An 18859-nucleotide genomic window follows, 5' to 3' on the forward strand; every position below is an offset into this window, starting at 1 on the left:
GCACTGATCATTTAAAACCGTAAGGGCAAAGAGGTATTCGACTGCCCGATAGGACATTGCCTAATAAGGCAAATGTGTTTTTATACTTGAGATCAAAACTCCAAATTGTAAAAAAAAATACTGAATCGATAGTAAGCCTTGTTTTAGCCCACACAGAAATTTTTTTTGACTATTACGTGTCACTGAAACTGCAACTTTTAAAATGAATCAAGCCGTAATTAACAAAACCTGTAATTTTAAATTGTTTTCCTTGAAAGTTAAGGAAGATTCATTTATTATTACAGCAAATGTCCTGTAAAAAAGTTGTACACTGAAAATTAAACGTCACGTAATTTGTTTTTCGACCTGTAAAATAACGGTAAATGTCCTGCTCCTTTTAGTTACAGGACATTTGCGTAATTTTACAGGAAATAATTTTTGCTGTGCATGACCGTCGAGAGAAAATTAAGAATATATAGATAAATTAACATGGCCGGGTCTCAGTCCATGGCAACCGTTAGTAAGCCGGGTTTTAGACCATGACCATCAGTAAAAAAAAATAAGAGCCGGGTTCAGCCCATGGCATTAGAAGAAAATAATAGTAATAATGAATGATAATAAATAAAAAAAAAATAATAGAAAACAATTATTGAAAACGGGGAGAATGTGGCATCTTGATATAAGTTGTCTTTGCGCCCCCACCCTATAATAAGTGTATGAGAACCCAACTCAACCAACGATGATGGGCAATCGTTAACACAACTAACCTTTGAAGAGTCAAGTCAGCAATCAGGTCAGTTATGCGAGAGTATGGATTTGAACCTCAGTAGGGTCTAGACCAAGGACTCCACAGTTGGTAGAACAACTTGAAACTGGAAAAATAAACGGGGAAAATAGTGTTTCACTAGATTAACCTTCCCATCAGGTTAGGGTCTAATGACCCGAACTGTACCTTATCGATTCGATCTTAGGAAAAATTTTTCCTTATTAGATTTTAAAATAGGGTTACCAGAGTTACCCAGCAAAAAAGAAAAATTAGCCGGTTAGGGTTATATAGACTCAAATTTTGGTCAAAACTATTCAACCGATTTTCGTAAACTATACCATTTTCGATTTCGAGCCAATTTGATTTTTGCTTTACTCTTGTCGTTGCACTGACAATTAGATGAAATTCGAATTTGAGCAAGATACCTGCAAATAGTTGTTTAAAAGAACTATGATTTTAAGCATACCTTACTTTATAGCACACGGTCGGATCAAAAGGTGTTTAAAAATAAGTGTTAACAAGCAAGTCAGAAATTTGGAATTTTCTTTTAAAACTCAAGACTAGACATTCAATTTTACGACACTACATGACGTTCATGAATTGATACTTATTTTTAATAGTAAATTTTGATTAATCTTTTGTATTGAAACTATAAACTTGAATTACAACCCTACCTCGTCTTTAGTGTGGAAGTGTAACTAAACAAGAACAGAGCTTGAAACGAACCATTTTAATTTCAAAATTAATTAATCGAACACTTATCTTATACATCGACAAGTTCAAAACCGTGTAATAAGCGTTTTACTCACACAAAATTAGCAAAAAAAAATCTAAAATCTAATACTCTTTACCTTATTACTAAACATTTAATTGAAATAGAATCATCTATGTCTTTCAGCGCTAGCGAAGTAGACAATGTGCAACTCGAGACCCCATACACCCAACCTTTGGGTAGTGGTCATATCACCTCTTGTCTGCAACTCCGATTCTCTACCTCCCCGTGGTGCTAGCTGGGGTGCGAGCAACCTTAGCGGAGATCGGGTACCCAACCCCGGTGGATGCTTTGGTCGCATGAAGACTGAGTTAGGGGGCTTCGTACGCGTCTGTTCTCCATGTCAGGGGCGGCGTGCGGAGTGCAACAGCGTCCTGGTGGTGTTCGGGACCCAAAACAGCAACATCACGACGGTCTTCCTGCGAGATAGTGGGGTTAGCGGCGGGCCTTGCGAGCCTGTGACTACAAAAAACATAAGCAACGAACAACGAACAACAAATTTCGGATGGAAATCGGCAAAGACCCACGCGACGAAAAGGGACTAGCGATTGGAAACTTGGAACATGGAACTGCCGATCTCTAAATTTTGTGGGCAGTACCCACGTGCTCTCCAACGAATTGAAGAGCCGCAAATTCGACATCGTAGCGCTGCAGGAGGTATGCTGGAAGGGCTCCACGGTACGAACGTATCCAGGTAGTCGTGCCATCTACCAGAGCTGCGGCAACACACACGAGCTTGGAGCAGCTTTTATAGTGATGGGAAAGATGCAAAAGCGCGTGATCGGGTGGTGGCCGATCAACTCACGAATGTGCCGGTTGAGAATCAAGGGCCGGTTCTTCAACATCAGCATCATCAACGTGCACAGCCCTCACCTCGGAAGAACCGGTAACGACAAAGACGAATTCTACGCGCAGCTGGAGCGTGAATACGACCGTTGCCCAAAACATGATATCAAGATCGTCATCGGGGATTTCAATGCTCAGGTCGGCCAGGAGGAGGAATTCAAACCGACAATTGGAAGGTTCAGTGCACACCAGCTGACCAACGAAAACGGCCTCAGACTTATTGATTTCGCCGCCTCCAAACGAATGGCCGTACGTAGTACCTTTTTCCAGCACCGCCTCCCACACAAGTACACCTGGAGATCACCGTACCAAACTCAATCACAGATCGACCACGTTTTGATCGACAGCCGGCACTTCTCGGACATCATCGACGTCAGATCCTGTCGGGGCGCCAACATCGAGTCGGACCATTATCTGGTGATGGTGAAGATGCGCCCAAAACTCTCCGTAGTGAACAACACGCGAAACTGGCGCCCGCCTCGGTTAAATATCGCGCGACTGAAGCAACCTGAGGTCGCGGCAGACTACGCGCAATCGGTCGAAGCAGCGCTGCCGGCAGAGGGCGAGCTTGACGAAGCCCCTCTCGAGGACTGTTGGGATACCATCAAAACAGCCATCAACAGTGCTGCGGAGAACGTCATCGGTTACGTGGAGCGATCTCGACGGAACGACTGGTTCGACGAGGAGTGTAGGAGGGTGATGAACGAAGAGAATGCCGCGCGGGCGGCAGTAGTGCAAAGAGGCACCCGTCAAAATGTGGAAAATCACCGACAGCGGAAGAGGCAGCGAGTCCGACTTTTCCAGGAGAAAAAGCGCCGCCTGGAGGAGGAGGAGCTCGAGGAGCTGGAGCAGCTGCATCGTTCCCAAGAAACACGAAAGTTCTATCAGAAACTCAACGCATCCCGCAAAGGCTTCGTGCCGCAAGCCGAAATGTGCCGGGATAAGGACGGGGGTATCCTGACGGACAATCGTGAGGTGCTGAAAAGGTGGAAGCAGCACTTCGATGAACACCTGAACGGCGCACATGCAGGAGATCAAGACGGTGGGGGAAGGTACATCGCCGGCGTAGCCAACGACGAAGACGAGCCACTCCCAACGATGAGTGAGGTTAAGGAAGCCATTCGCCAGCTGAATAGAAACAAGTCGGCTGGGAAGGATGGCATCGCAGCTGAACTCATCAAAATGGGCCCGGACAGGTTGGCCGATTGCCTACACCGGTTGATAATCCGGATCTGGGACATTGAAAAGCTACCGGAGGAGTGGAAGGAGGGGGTAATATGCCCCATCTACAAGAAGGGCGACAAATTGGACTGTGAGAACTACCGAGCGATCACTGTCCTCAATGCCGCCTACAAAGTGTTGTCCCGAATCCTACTCCGCCGCCTAACGCCACAAGCAAACAGATTCGTGGGAAATCATCAGGCCGGCTTTATGGAGGGACGGTCTACGACGGACCAGATATTCACATTACGGCAAATCCTCCAAAAATGCCGTGAACACCAAGTCCCTACGCACCATCTATTCATCGACTTCAAAGCCGCATACGACACGATCGACCGTAACGAGCTATGGAAAATCATGGACGAGAACGGCTTTTCCGGGAAGCTGATCAGACTGATCAAGGCGACGATGGATGGAACGCAGTGCTGTGTGCGGATTTCGGGTGAATTGTCGAGTTCATTCGAATCGCGCAGGGGGCTTCGACAAGGTGATGGTCTATCCTGCATGATGTTCAACGTGGCGCTAGAAGGTGTTATTCGACGAGCGGTGGGCGAAATGCGGGGCACGATTTTCAACAGATCCAGTCAACTTATCTGCTTTGCCGATGACATTGATATAGTCGGCAGATCATCTGCGGCGGTGGAGGAGATCTACCGCAAACTGAAACGCGAAGCAGGAAGGATTGGGTTGATGATTAATTCGTCCAAGACGAAGTACATACTGGCCTGCGGATCCGAGACCGGCCGAACCCGCTGGTCCAGTAATATCAAGGTCACGATCGACGGCGACGAGCTGGAGATAGTCGAAGACTTTGTCTATCTCGGCTCACTGGTGACCGCAGACAATGACACCAGCCGTGAGATCCGGAGGCGAATTATCAGCGGAAGTCGTGCCTACTATGGACTCCACAAGCAACTGCGGTCGAGAAGACTTAGCCCTCGCACGAAGTGTAACCTGTATACGACGCTTATTAGACCGGTTGTTCTCTACGGGCACGAGACATGGATATTGCTCGAGGAGGACCTGCGTACACTCGGAGTATCCGAGCGACGAGTGTTAAGAACCATCTTTGGCGGCGTACAGGAGAACGTTGTGTGGAGGCGAAGGATGAACCACGAGCTCGCGCGACTCTACGGCGAACCCAGTATCCAGAAGGTGGTTAAGGCTGGCCGGATACGCTGGGCGGGACATGTTGCGAGAATGCCGGACGACTGTCCTGCAAAACAGGTGTTCGCTACGAATCCGGTAGGAACAAGACGAGCGGGGGCGCAACGAGCGAGGTGGTTAGACCAAGTGGAGCGTGATCTGGCGAACGTGGGGTGCCCGAGAAATTGGAGAACGGTTGCCATGGACCGAGTGAATTTTAGGAATTATGTTCGTCAAGTTATGTCGTAAGACGGAATACTATGTAAATAAAATAAAATAATGTCTTTCAAAATGTTATGCAGATATGAAATTTTGACCAAGAAACCAATTTCAGGACGCTAAAATCTACCAAATCAATCTTGAAAACATAAGCACTAAAATGCTGTTCCCTTGGGTTATCAATTAAATTCTTTAAATAAGTTTTTATAATGGTAAGCCGTGTTTAGTGAAAGAAAATCCTTCTTTAATGTTAAAAACCCCATTGTTTTCAACTTCATATTTCTTAAATTTTCAAATTATTTAACCAAATTTCATAGTACAGTTTTTTTTTATTTTGAACTAAATTTATCGAATGTTAAAGACAAGCTATTTTAATTTTAAATAATATTTTCGATAAGTTTGTCTATGTTTTTCAATTAAGATTTTTTAATTCTAAAAACATGAACTTATTTTTTTTCCTAATCAAAAATTAGCATTTCAAATCGCGATTAATTTTTTTCAAATTCAAAACACTACAGCGGAATTTTTCAATCAACCCTTCAGTTGAAAATGAAGAAAAGAAATCTCAATTAAGATGAATTGTAAATACAATTATTGTCATTTTCCTAATAATTTATCATGGTTAATGTTTTACCTGATCTGACATTTATTTTAGGATTCAGATTTTTTTTTAAATCTTTGTTATGGAAATATTTATTTCAAATTTGAAAACTAAAATGCTTAAACATAATTTTAAAAAAAATTTCTAGTTCAGCTTAAGGAACATCATTTTGAAAAATTTATCAATGACTTTCCGAAAATAAAATTCATTTGAAACTTTCATTGCAATTTGTTTTGAAAAATTTTGATATTTTTATCAGTAAAATTTATTATTTTTTTGGAGTTTGTGTGAATATCATGAGTAAGAAAATGGTTACAAATTCTGTTTCTTTGAATTTCGAAGAATTTTTTGTAGTATTTTTTACCCCCAAATGTAAGCAGCACCTTTAGGTTTTTTCTTTTAAAACATTTTGAACCGAAAAAATATAAAATTCAATTTAAACAAAACAAAAAAAATACTGCAATTGGTAGGTTATGCGTTATGACATCACAAATATATCCAAAAGTCTATATTTTCAAACGTTTTCATTTGACTTTTCATTAAAAACAAAGTGTCAATCAACAATCGCATTTTTTTTGCAATATTAAAATAAACTGGTGAAACATATAATTTTTCTGACTATGTCAATTTGATGTCTCATCTACCTTAAAGCTTTTGATGTACAAGCGGTTTGATTATCTATGGACATAAAGAAGCCGTTAAAGTTGAAAAGTGTTGCATAATGCCCCAGTTGACGGTATTATCTAGAATTCTAGACAAAGTATTGTTGAAAAAAACTGACGAAAAAAGTGTGCGCATACTGCAGGGAGAAACCAAGCATAAGAATATTTCCCATAATAAAAAAGAAAAAAAATCTGATTTTTTCGTGAAACATTGTGAGATTATCATCATTTCCATCTTAGAAAGTATTTTGATTTAATGAATGGCTTTCCACATACACGCATGCATTCAAAACAGTCCCATTTCTTAATGAATTACCAACGCTTTATTTCTTTTACGAGTTGATTTAGTCAGCACACTGTCAACAACGAAATCTTTCGGAATATGGTCAATCGCATCTCTCAAACTGTTAACGGTACAGCAATAAGTGTAACCCTTCTCGAAACTGGCAAACCTCTTATCGCTCCATCCATATTTATCACACACATCTTCACACAAGAGCTCATCGGCAGAGATTTTCTTCCGGAATGGATCATTATTTGATACGAACGCAACCCCCGATTTCGTGCTAGGTACGTAGAGGATTTTCCAGTACCACTTGGGAGCAGGAATTCCTCCCGCTTCAAGCGTAATGGGAATCATAGTTCCATTGACATGCGGCAAGCTCATCACTCCATGTATTCCGTCATAAACAACGACGTCTTGCTTGAGTTGACCAGCTTTGGCACGAGCCGTATTCTCCACAACCAACCAATTGCCAGCATTCATAATTTGCCACTGGGGAGCCACATTGACGTAGAAGAACGTAGCCCACTGCCAAGGTCGGTAGATTCCATCGGCGTCCGGTGCCAGATGACCACGTGCCATGTAGTACGAACCACCGGAAATGAATTTTCTGGCCTGTTCCTCCGATCCGAGCAGTTCCGCGACTCGAGCTATCTGGGCTTCCTGGGTGTACGAAGTTGCTGGGTTTACGTGACCTGCTGTACCGGTTACTTTAAAGCTTGGTCGGTAGGATTCCTTGATGGCGTCTTTAAAGTTATACAAAGATATCATTATACAGTTAATTTACTCGAAATTAGTAATGCTAATTACGTACGATCGATAGCTGCCCCAGGAATGACGTGTTTAGTGTAGATAACCGAAGCCAGCGCTTTGTCGTAACAGGACTCAATATAAGTAATAAAACCGACATCTTGAACATCGAAACCGATGTTCAATAAAGATCCTCCAACTCCGCAGCTCTTGCCAGTTTCTTGCAGGTCTCCGGTTATTCGACCGGAGCATTGGAGATCCGTAGAACTGATCGGTATACCATTCACCAAAAAGTTTTGCCCGGATACACAACCCAAATTTGCAGTATTGCTATTGGCTGTCGAAACAATTAAAATCAGTTAAACCTGTTAACATCTTTAAACATTCAAACCGATAGCTTACTTGCAGTGAGGGTGGTCTTGGAGCAGGCAACTGTAGTTATTTCACCTGCAGCCCATGCCAGCTTAGGCCCATTAGGAGCCCACAGCTGACCATCTCTTATGAACAACGGCTCCAGAGAACCCAACTGGTCTTGAATGTGAACTTGGCATTCTACAAAAAATTAACACCAATTTTATAATCATTCTTCTAACACAAATAACCCAATAACTCACGCGAGCTCACAACCTGGATGGTCACCAGCAAAACACCTCCCACTATCAACGGATGCATTTCGAGAAAGCACTTGCAAATGCATCGTGTGACACATTTGCCACTAATTTTATACCGTTATTCCCATTCTGTGGGCAGTTGTTGTCGTAAATCTGAACCCCTTCTTTGTTTGAAGTGTTTTCGTAGGTACTTGAATGGCTAATTTGATGCTTAGAATTTATAATCCAGTTACACCTGGCTGTTGTGAATGATGAAAGATAACGGCATCAATTTGTTGTGGGGAAAGCCGTTTCTGGAGCTTGTCTCAAGTGGAGTTTCCGCGGCTCATGTTTAGATTTATTTTAAGCTTTCACTTCTACACATTCATTAGCTTCACGAGATGGACTTTCTTGAATGACCTTTGGTAGGTGAATGATCTGAGCTTCAGGTTGTTATTTTAGTTCAACAAACACATTTTCCAGATTTAAATTATTCGCATCATTCTAGTGTTCAGATCTTCAAGAAATATGATATTTAAGTTGATTCAACGTTGGATTCAGATTTGGAAAGCATGAACATGAAATGGCTTTGCAAAACTAAACGCTATCCAAATTAGGCCTCTTCAGGCTTCTTTCAAGTCTGAAATAACTAGGTATAATTTCACAGTGTTCTCAAGCAAAGCAAGTTTAAAGGCTGCCACACAAAACCGCGTCGGACGTCGCGTCGAGTCAGCTGTCAACGCCGTCGTTGAGTACTCAAACGCTGACGCGACGCACTCTACAATTTTCGCACCACAATACAGCGTCTACTGACAGGGCTGACAGAGAAATTTTGAGGCAAATCTCGGCAAACTCCAACACAAAATGTTTTATTGAATTTATTTTTATTTTTTTAAAACGGGAACTTGAAAATCAAGCTCATATTTATAATTAATCCTTTTTTATTTCATCATTATGTCAAATGTATTTGAATGTTAAAAATAAATTTCAATGACGTTATTCAACAAATTTGTATAATCGAGAAGACAAAATGACAATGATATGATTTTCAAATCCATTTGTGTCAAACATTGACGAAAAACATTAAAAAGGAATAGTTCAAACCTTTTTGACGCGCTAACATTTTGAATTATTTCAAAACCAAAACGTCGACGCTGGAGAACGCTGCCGTTTAGAACAAGTTTAGCGTTTTAGTACAATGACTTCACTGACGCGACGCACCATTGTGATGACTCAAACGGAAAATGGCATCCCCAAAATCAACTGTCAACGCGACGCGACGACGGACGCGCTATTGTACGGCCGCCTTAAGTTTCTAGATAAAATCTTCGCATAAATGATGGTTTTTGTTAGTATATTTTGATTATATTATGTTGTGGCGGACCATTTCGGAAAGCAGAAAAAGAGGAATTTTATTTTGTCTCCATTTAAAGTTTTAACTTTTCCCGCGAATTAAAACAATACATACACACAAAACTTTCGGGGCTCCACTTAGCAAAATTTCGCTGTTACTTTTCGTTAGCAAAAATATTTTTTTACTGTTGAGTTAGCAGATAGCTAAATTTACTTGATTTTAGCAATATAATAGTTCATTTTGCTTGATTTTAGTAAAATGAAGTTTTTATAGCCGCTTTGTGCACAGTCAGCAGCCGTCGCGCCGGTTGGAGGAAAAATAACTAACTGACAAGATTGCGCGCGCTTCCGAAAGTTCGATGCTAGTCGTTCTAGAGTGGTGACTAAGTTAAAAACAAAATACTAGCCAAATCTACACCGGATGCGTACAGGTAAGGGCCGATTATGAATTGTACAGATTTATCAATTTTTAAATTCAAAATTGTTTGTTTGTTTTTCTTTCTACCAGGTTACAACTGAAACAAGAAACCCGCAAAAGAACGGAAATGAAGGAAACCACAACTGAAATTTGAACGAGCTGCTAGCCGGCACACTCCGGCGCATTCGTTGATGAAGATGGCTTGGCATTTCGCTCGCCGGAAGATGCGTTTTCAGGATCAAAACTTCCGTTGTACGAAAAGTGTGAAATGAAATTCAAAAAAATGTGTAAAATAAATTGAAAGTAAAGGAAAATTTGTGTATTCTGTTTCATAAGCAATCATTCTCACTGATTCTCCAGAGAAAAAAACTATAAATTTTGAAATTTCAGATCCCGGCAATCTTTTCCTCCGGTTTTTGCTAAAAATTTTAGTAAAAATTGCGGCGGCTAACTTTTTTTCTCGTTTGCTAAAAATATAGTTAAAAAATATTGCTAAATTGATTGCTAAGTTTCTAGCTGGTCAAATTTGAGCAAAATTTTGCTAAATTCCGACCTCGAAAGTTTTGTGTGTACACTTAACAATAGAACAAACAACTTGGCAACATTATGGCAGTGGTTAAATGCTCCTGTTGGAAAGTATACTTTCAGGCGTTTAAGTATCGCATCAGGGTGACCAACAGTACCGAGATCGATCATACCGGCCACCTAAAACGATTTTTTTATCACTAGTAGCCCTACACACAAAATTTTCGAGGCCGAAAATTAGCAAAATTTTGCTCAAATTTGACCAGCTAGAATCTTAGCAATCAATTTAGCAATTTTTTAGAACTAAAATTTTAGCAAACGAGAGAAAAGTTTAGCCGCCGCAATTTTTGCTCACTTTTCTAGCAAAAAACCGGAGGAAAAGATCGCCCCGGACCTGAAATTTCAATATTTATTGTTTTACTTTGCAATTTCGGAGGGAATGTTCGATTATTTAATAGAATACAAAAATAAGTTCACTTTCAATTGATGTTTTTCTTTATTTCGACACTTCGTAAAATGGAAATTATTTAGTTAAGATCCTGGGAACGCGAAATGCCAAGCGATCGGCACCGTGGTCGTGCCGGATTCACCGCATTGAAATTCCAGCTGTGGTCCCTTTTGATTTTCGGACTGTTGCACTAAAAATCCGGAACCCCGTCGGCAGCAGCAACCTGATAGAAAAAAAAACATCAATTAAAAAATCGGGAAAATTATAAGTACACTTCTTTATGGACTCTTACTTGTACGCATCCACTATCGATTTGGCTACCATTTTGTCGTGAACTTAACCACTAAAAAAACCGCCAGCATCGAATTTCCGGAACGGCACTGAATCACGTCGGTTTGTTTTTTTGTCTCTATCGGCAGCGGCTACTATCTAGAAATAAGGCGGCTAGAAAACCTTCGTTTTACTAGATTCGAGCAAGATAAACTTTCTGATAACTAAAATCAAGTAAATTTAGCTTTTTGCTAAATCGATAGTAAAAAAATATTTTTGCTAACGGAAAGTAACAGCGAATTTTTGCTAAGTGGAGCCCCGAAAATTTTGTGTGTAACTTTGTTTTGAATCAAATGTTGACTTGCAATGTTGGAACAATGAATCACATGACTGGACAAAAAGTACGAAGGATTTTTGCGGGAACATTTTCTGAATCCACATTAACTAGTTCGTGGTGGAATTGGATCACTTGAACAGGACGACTGCTGCTAGACTGGGCTGGTACGTGCACACATTGGATTATTGGTTTCTGGAACGGTTACACTGGACTCCAGGCCTGGACGTGGGACTAATAGAAATGCTGTGATGGGCTGATGCTGAGCCATAACAGATGCGGCTAAGCAATTAAAATTCGGTGTAGGATCACTTGGTGAGTTTTGGGTCGAATTGGATTCCGAATTGGATAGTAACAGCGGCTTATTGTCAAATGCAGTACACTAGGTGTGATCGAGGCTAGGTTAGGTTACAGGATGGGGTAGCTTAACGCTGCAAGAAAAACGAAATCTTGGCGAAAGCTTTCCCATCCTGGTCACGGCACCAAATGTTGTGGCGGACCATTTCGGAAGATAAAAAAACACTTGTTGTTTCGCGAACAGCTAGCAGAAAAAGATGAATTTTATTTTGTCCCCATTTAAAATTTTAACTTTTCCCGCGAATTAAAACAATACATACACTTAACAATAGAACAAACAACTTGGCAACATTATGGCAGTGGTTAAATGCTCCTGTTGGAAAGTATACTTTCAGGCGTTTAAGTATCGCATCAGGGTGACCAATAGTACCGAGATCGATCATATTAAAAAAAAATCATGGCTCTGTCAATTCACAATTAACACACGACGTAAATATTACAGGACACGACAGCAGGGCAGGATCATTAGCGATTTTTCGGAGGTACTGATTGTAGTGATTATAGGAGCTTATAGATAGATTGGAATTCTGGAAATTTTTAATTTATATTTACACGTTGTATATATTGTAGAAATAAATCACCATACCCAATTTAACGTGTAGAATTTGACGAAACTTTTGAAAGAGCGAGAGAACCGTATATTTTCTTAGGAAAAGAAAAAAGTTGTACATCGTGCTCAGTCTATTAACGATTCTTTGCAAGTAAGGTTGGTTTCGAAGAAAGGTTAGCAAAAATAAAGTGAAATGAAATGGAAAAGTACGACAATGGCGTGGTGGTAGGAGTTAACAACGAACAAGCTTCTAGAAGGCGTTGAAAATATACCGGGATAATGATTTTTTCACAGTAGTTTTTGCCAGGTTAGCTGGTAGGTGGTGTGTTAGTGATTTGAGAGTTTTTTTTTATGTAAAAGTATAACTCGGCTAAATACTCATTGATTCTGGATGTGAAAAGTGTTGATGCGAATGTTGAAGTCTTTCAAAGAATCATAAATACTAGGCATTTAAGACTGTAAAATATTTCAGATAAAATTCCGTTGAAAGACTCGGATAATTTTGGAATGCCGATGAAAGACTCGGCTTATCTTTGAAATTCCGATGAAAGACTCGGATAATTATGGAATGCCGATGAAAGACTCGGTTTACCTTTGAAATTCCGATGAAAGACTCGGATAATTTGGGAATGCCGATGAAAGACTCGGATTATCTTAGAAATTCCGATGAAAAACTCGGATAATTTGGGAATGCCGATGAAAGACTCGGATTATCTTTGAAGTTCCGATAAAAGACTCGGATAATTTGGGAATGCCGATGAAAGACTCGGATTATCTTGAAATTCCGATGAAAGACTCGGATTATTATGGAATGCCGATGGAAGACTCGGCTTATCTTTAGAATTCCGATGAAAGACTCGGATAATTTTGAATGCCGATTAAAGACTCGGATTATCTTTGAAATTCCGATGAAAGACTCGGATCAGTTTTTCTTTTTTTCCGATGAAAGACTTCGATAATTTTGGAATTCCGATTAAAGGCTCCAATCATTTTCGATGGAAGATTCTAATCATTATTGGAAAATCCGATGAAAGACTAGGAAAATCCGATGAAAGACTAGGAAAATCCGATAGAGGACTTGGTTCACTTGATCATTGGTTAACGTTCCGATGGAATTCTTGGATATTTTTTTATATTGTCCCCACTTATCCAAGACTAAGAATACTTATTAGTTGATGTGATCAAATTTATTGAGAGAATTGGCAAGTTCCAAAATGGCGATAAAGACCTGGATTTAAACTATTAGAATTTCAGATAGACGAACTCTGATATTCTAATGTTGTTCCCGTACTAATTGGAAGATTGAATAAAAGAATCATACCTCTTTGGAGTTATCATCCGATTACGAATTGGATTGAAACAAAATTTGAAATTGAGAGGATGAGGAAGAGAAAATTGTCAAAAAGATGGTAAAAACAACGAGTAAAAAAGTAGCATATTAAAAGAGCGTAATAGGAGAGAAAACATGGAAATGATTAAGAAAAGAAAAGAGAGAAGAACAAAAAAAGTATTGAATGGATTAAAATAGATCCGATAACAGCTAGAATGAAAAAAAAAGAAAAATATTAAGCTAACTGAAATAATATGATGAAAAAGAGGATACGATAGGATAAACGATCTACTAATGACTAGAAGTAAAAAAAAACAATATGAGAAAAAGGAAGAGAGAAATAGTTGTGAAGAAAACAGCAAAAAAAAAGAGCTTATCAGAAACGAGGAAGAAAGATAAAAGCAGAGAAAATAAAACAGCAGGGAAATGAAAAAGCGAAGAAAGATGGAGATGAGAAAATAAATGCGAAAAATAAACACAGATATTATTAGAAATGGTTCAAGAAAGAAGAGTGGGAAAAAAAGAAATAAAAAAGTAGAAAAATAAGCATAAAACTTAAAAAAAAAGTAAAAAGAATTATAAAAACGATAAAAGAGTGAACAATATGAACAATGATAGAATGAATAAATCGGTTTGATAGATAAAAAATAAGAAGAAGAGAAAAGGACAGCAAAATGACAAGAGAGTATGTGAAACAGGTTAAGAGCTAACAGAGAAAATATTAGAACAATAAATATGCAAAGAAAATCAAAAAAGATCTAAGTGATTATTTAGATAATAGAGTGATAAAACACTAAAGTTGTGAACAAAAAAAAATAAAAAAAAGGATTAATATAGCAAAAAAAAGGAGATAAAAAAGAGCAAGACAAGCTGGTTCAAAAAAAAAGAATAGACCAATAATAAACCAAAAAAAATGAAGATAATTTCAAAAAATGTGGAAGATTCAGTACATATTATCTCTGATCTCTTTGATTAGAATCGGATAGATATATTAAGTTCACTTACATATATTAAGATAGATATATTAAGTTCACTTACAAAATTCAAGAATAGAGACGGGTAGTAATGTAGTGATTATAGGAGCTTATAGATAGATTGGAATTCTGGAAATTTTTAATTTATATTTACACGTTGTATATATTGTAGAAATAAACCACCATACCCAATTTAACGTGTAGAATTTGACGAAACTTTTGAAAGAGCGAGAGAACCGTATATTTTCTTAGGAAAAGAAAAAAGTTGTACATCGTGCTCAGTCTATTAACGATTCTTTGCAAGTAAGGTTGGTTTCGAAGAAAGGTTAGCAAAAATAAAGTGAAATGAAATGGAAAAGTACGACACTGATGAACATTGAATCCCATGCCTTCAAATGTGAAGCTTTTCTCACACATTTCTTGAAGATCTCTTTTTTCCCAATGAGATAACGCTCCTGTACCGTTTGTAAGAATGTTAAGTGTCGTGTCCTGTAATACGTCTTGTGTTAGTTGTGCAGTGAAGTTCTTACGTTGGCACAAATCCGCTTGAAAATTAGTGCAATGTCAATTCTTGTAAATCTACAAATATTTTTTTTAATAGTTTGCTTAACTAAAAGATTTTAGGGATAGAACAATTGAGGCGCTTAGGATCAGAGGGGTGCAAGTGCCGAAATGATGATTTCGAGAAAACGGGCCTCAAAGTTTTTTTTCTAAATCAAAATTATCGAATCAATTTTTCTACTAAATTTTCGATGGAGCGTGTCTCATGAGGTCTAAAATGAACGATTCTGAAAGAAAAACCAAAGTTTTTGCGATATTTATGTTAAAACGGCGAACTACTTTTATTGGTATTTTTCACTTGCACCCTTCTGATCCCAAGAATGACTCTTGCACCCCTCTGACTCCAAACAATATGATAGCATCCTTTTAGAACCTGTATGTAACGAGTATTTTCAGTATGATACTAGATGTTTTGTTTTTGTTCACACATTTAATTTTCTGCGTTTCTATTTTCAAATTTCAAATTTCTATGCAACTCATAATGAACGAGGTTTGCAAGTTCCACTATCCTAATCTCTAGAATTTGTTGAAAACTTTCAATCTCTCTTTTTATTAATGGATACACAAGAATATCTGCATATGTGTTCATTGATTGGAATCAACTGTTTAGCTGGTCGCTTTTTCCGGTAGAACCAACGTACGCTTCCCCTTGGTTTCGTAGCTTTTTTCGCAAGGTGAGTTTCCAGACTGCCTGATTTCCTGATTGCCAGTTGACTCTCCATGAATAGATTCATTCTCGCTAGCAACTGCAGCAGCAACTTCTGATTCTCCAGAAGAACCGTGAATGTTTAATTTTTTTATTTTTTTTGGTCTAATTATACCAATTCTCTTTCCTAAAAAGTTATGTAAATATTCCTTAAAAGTTAAAAGACTTAATGTAATTTTTTGTAAACTACCTGTCGCAACGACTCATCTGAACTTTTCGAAGTTTCATTTTGTTCCGTGGGATAGTATGTGACATCATGATCAGAGCCTGTCGAAAACTCTGAATCCTCTGAGCTTTCATCCGAGAGATTTTTCTTAGATATATTTGCCAAAAAATTATTGTTAAGTGCGTTTTGTATTTGCCTTTTATTCCTATTAGCATTAGCTAAATTTGCCATAAAAAAAATATTTTAGAATTTTTTGTATACATAACAATAAGATTTTCATGCCGACGAAGTTACACCTGAATCTATTTTCATCACTTCTCTATCTGGGGACTTTGGATTATCCTGGTCAGAACCAGTAGAAAATCCTAGTCGGGGCTAGATGATGTTGTTTTCAACTGACAAAAATGTATACGTTCTAATTATTATTTAAATTACTTTATTTGAAAAATATACGTTCTAATGAAATCAGCCTAAAAGTATAACAGGATTTTCATTGACACGGTTTTTTATAAATAGCTTAAAAATATCTAAATAATTTTCCTTTTGAGCTGTGTCTTCTACAGAATGTTAATCTTTACTTTAACTATTCAAAAAACCGTTTATCTAAGTTTTGATAAAAAATCACTTGCACCCCTCTGATCCTAAGTGCCTCAATTAAAATGTCGATATTTCTCCTTTGTACTATCTTGAGCTTTAACTTTGATACTGTCAACCAGTGATGCGAATGTCATCCAAAAAACAGTCGGGATCGTGCAAGTCGCATAACATTTTCCAATGACATTCAAAAATGTCTCAATGACATTGACGGTCATCCAAAAATATGTTAATAACGACAGGAGAAAATGTTACTCAGTTTTGCAATGACAGTCGCTCCGAAAAATGTCATCGAACTATTTATCTCGATAACATTTTTGACTTGTGGCAGTCGAAGATTCTGCTGGTCCTCTGACTGTCGGAATGACACTTTTGAATTTTGGATTCCGTGACTGCCATGGAAAATTTAAAAAATGTAATGATTTTGCCAGTCAGGAAGTTCATTGGCCACGGCCAATCTGACCGGTTCCGGAATCCGAAAAATCAAATTGCGACACATGAATAGAAAGCTCTTGGCCTGTAAATACATGATGAAAATTGATAGAAAAAGTGGTTCGGGGCAATCTGGTCCTAGCCACGGTCAATCTGGCCGGTTCCGGAATGCGAAAAATCAAAATGATCAGACTTTAACTTGCGACTCATGAATAGAAAGCTCTTGACCTGTACAAAAAAGGACTTTAATTCTTAGAATAATAAGGTTTCATGGAATCTGCGTGAAACTTGTTATTTTGCATGGTTTATATGTATACCTATATATGATAAACCTGCCTGCGAAGTCTGATGCAACTACAGCTTAGCGTTTTCACACTCGTATGCACTTTCGGAAAACTTTAAATGTTTTAATGTATTTTACTAACTTCCCACAAATTTTAACTAAAATCAATCAAAATTGGGGCAGAATGCCTGCCAGACCATGTGTTTTTCGCTCAAATTTAGAATGCTGTTAACCTTTGAGCAAAACCGAATATCAAAGCGAAATGTCATTCTTTTAACATGTTGTCTCCCAAATTACAATAAGAATGCATAATTATATTAAATTTCGTCCTTTTATATATACCAATCCATCATACTGGGCAATGTTTTTTAAGGCATTGAAAAATGTAGAAATTAGTAAATTTATGCTAGATATTCTTTAAATTTTCAATGAGGATCAAAAACTTTATAAAACTATCTCACGATGTGAGAAACGAAGTCATCGTCATTTTGTTTTATTAAATGATAACTTAATAAGATGCTATTGAAGTTAAAATAGAATAAGTGTTGTGCTCTACAAATATTGCATCTAACCCTAGTGTTGCCCCGTTTGACGGTATGTTTAGTACAAGATCTAAATTCAGCTACATAGAAACTAAAATTTGGCTTAAAATTAAGTTACAGTGAATCCCCGATTTTGTCACGCACCGATTATGTCTGCCCCCTATTTTGTCACCTTTTTTAACCGATTTTGTCACCTTATTTTATTCAATGTAAACATACCCAGATTTTAACCTTCTCCTTTAGGGTTGATTATTAATTGATATCGCGTTCAAACCGGCCTGAGGTTCAGTTCAACAAAAAATATATTAATCGAAAACTGTCTAAAATCTAGAAATACAACACTCGACCCACCGCTGCTTCACTCGGAACTGTAGCTACGGCTTTCATTAAATCCGGAACCGTACAGCAATAGGAATATCCTTGGCCAATGTTGGCAAAGTTAACATTTGCCCATCCGTAGCTTGCACAAACATCCGGACACAACATCTCGGCGGTAGGCATGCTAGTTCGAAAAGGGTCATTATTCGTGATCAGAGCAATACCTGCATTCAATTTCGGCGATTTGATGATCTTCCAATACCACTTGGGAGCTGGGATGCCTCCGTCTTCCAAAGTTATAGGCACCTGCTGACCGTTGACGTGAGGTAACGTCATAACGTCATGAATTCCGTCGAATATAAGGACGTCTTCTTGTAGCCGACCCGCTATATTGCGAGCAGCGTTCTCGATGTCCAACCAATTTCCTGCATTGACCACCTTTGATATAAAAATTAATGAAGAATAATTTTAAAAAATAGATAATTATCATTTACCTGCCATTGAGGAGCCACATTGACGTAGAAATAGGTAGCCCACTGCGAGGACCGGAAAATCCCATCGGCATCCGGAGCCAAGTGCCCACGGGACATAAAAGAGCTGGACGTAATGAATCGATCAGCCTGAGCACGAGATCCTAGCAGCACGGTCAGCCGATCCGTTTGCTGCGTCGTAGTGTACGAGGTTGCCGGAACTACGTTGTTGGACGTTCCACTTGTTCGAAAAGCCGGACGGTAGACTTCGTTGATTTTATCTAGAGAAATTTGTTTTATGCTTTATTTATTCTAGTTGCATGACCAAGCGAGAATCTTACAATTCACTGCTTTTCCTGGAATAATGTGCTTCGTGTAGATTGCTGAAGCCTT

The 18859-nt window shown here is 38.6% G+C and overlaps 1 protein-coding gene across 1 annotated transcript; it reads right to left on the reverse strand.

Moving 5' to 3' along the window:
* Positions 1-6512: 6512 nt before the first annotated feature.
* On the reverse strand, positions 6513-18733 carry LOC129742854 (uncharacterized). Its single transcript, XM_055734798.1, has 6 exons — positions 18491-18733; positions 18016-18434; positions 7860-7960; positions 7648-7797; positions 7310-7582; positions 6513-7241 (listed from the first exon to the last, which is right to left on the reverse strand). Exons 1-6 carry the CDS (start codon positions 18584-18586, stop codon positions 6517-6519), a joined length of 1764 nt encoding a protein of 587 aa, XP_055590773.1. The 5' UTR covers positions 18587-18733; the 3' UTR covers positions 6513-6516.
* Between the last annotated feature and the right edge of the window lie 126 nt (positions 18734-18859).

This window comes from Uranotaenia lowii, chromosome 2, assembly GCF_029784155.1.
Source record: "Uranotaenia lowii strain MFRU-FL chromosome 2, ASM2978415v1, whole genome shotgun sequence".
Taxonomy (NCBI): domain Eukaryota; kingdom Metazoa; phylum Arthropoda; class Insecta; order Diptera; family Culicidae; genus Uranotaenia; species Uranotaenia lowii.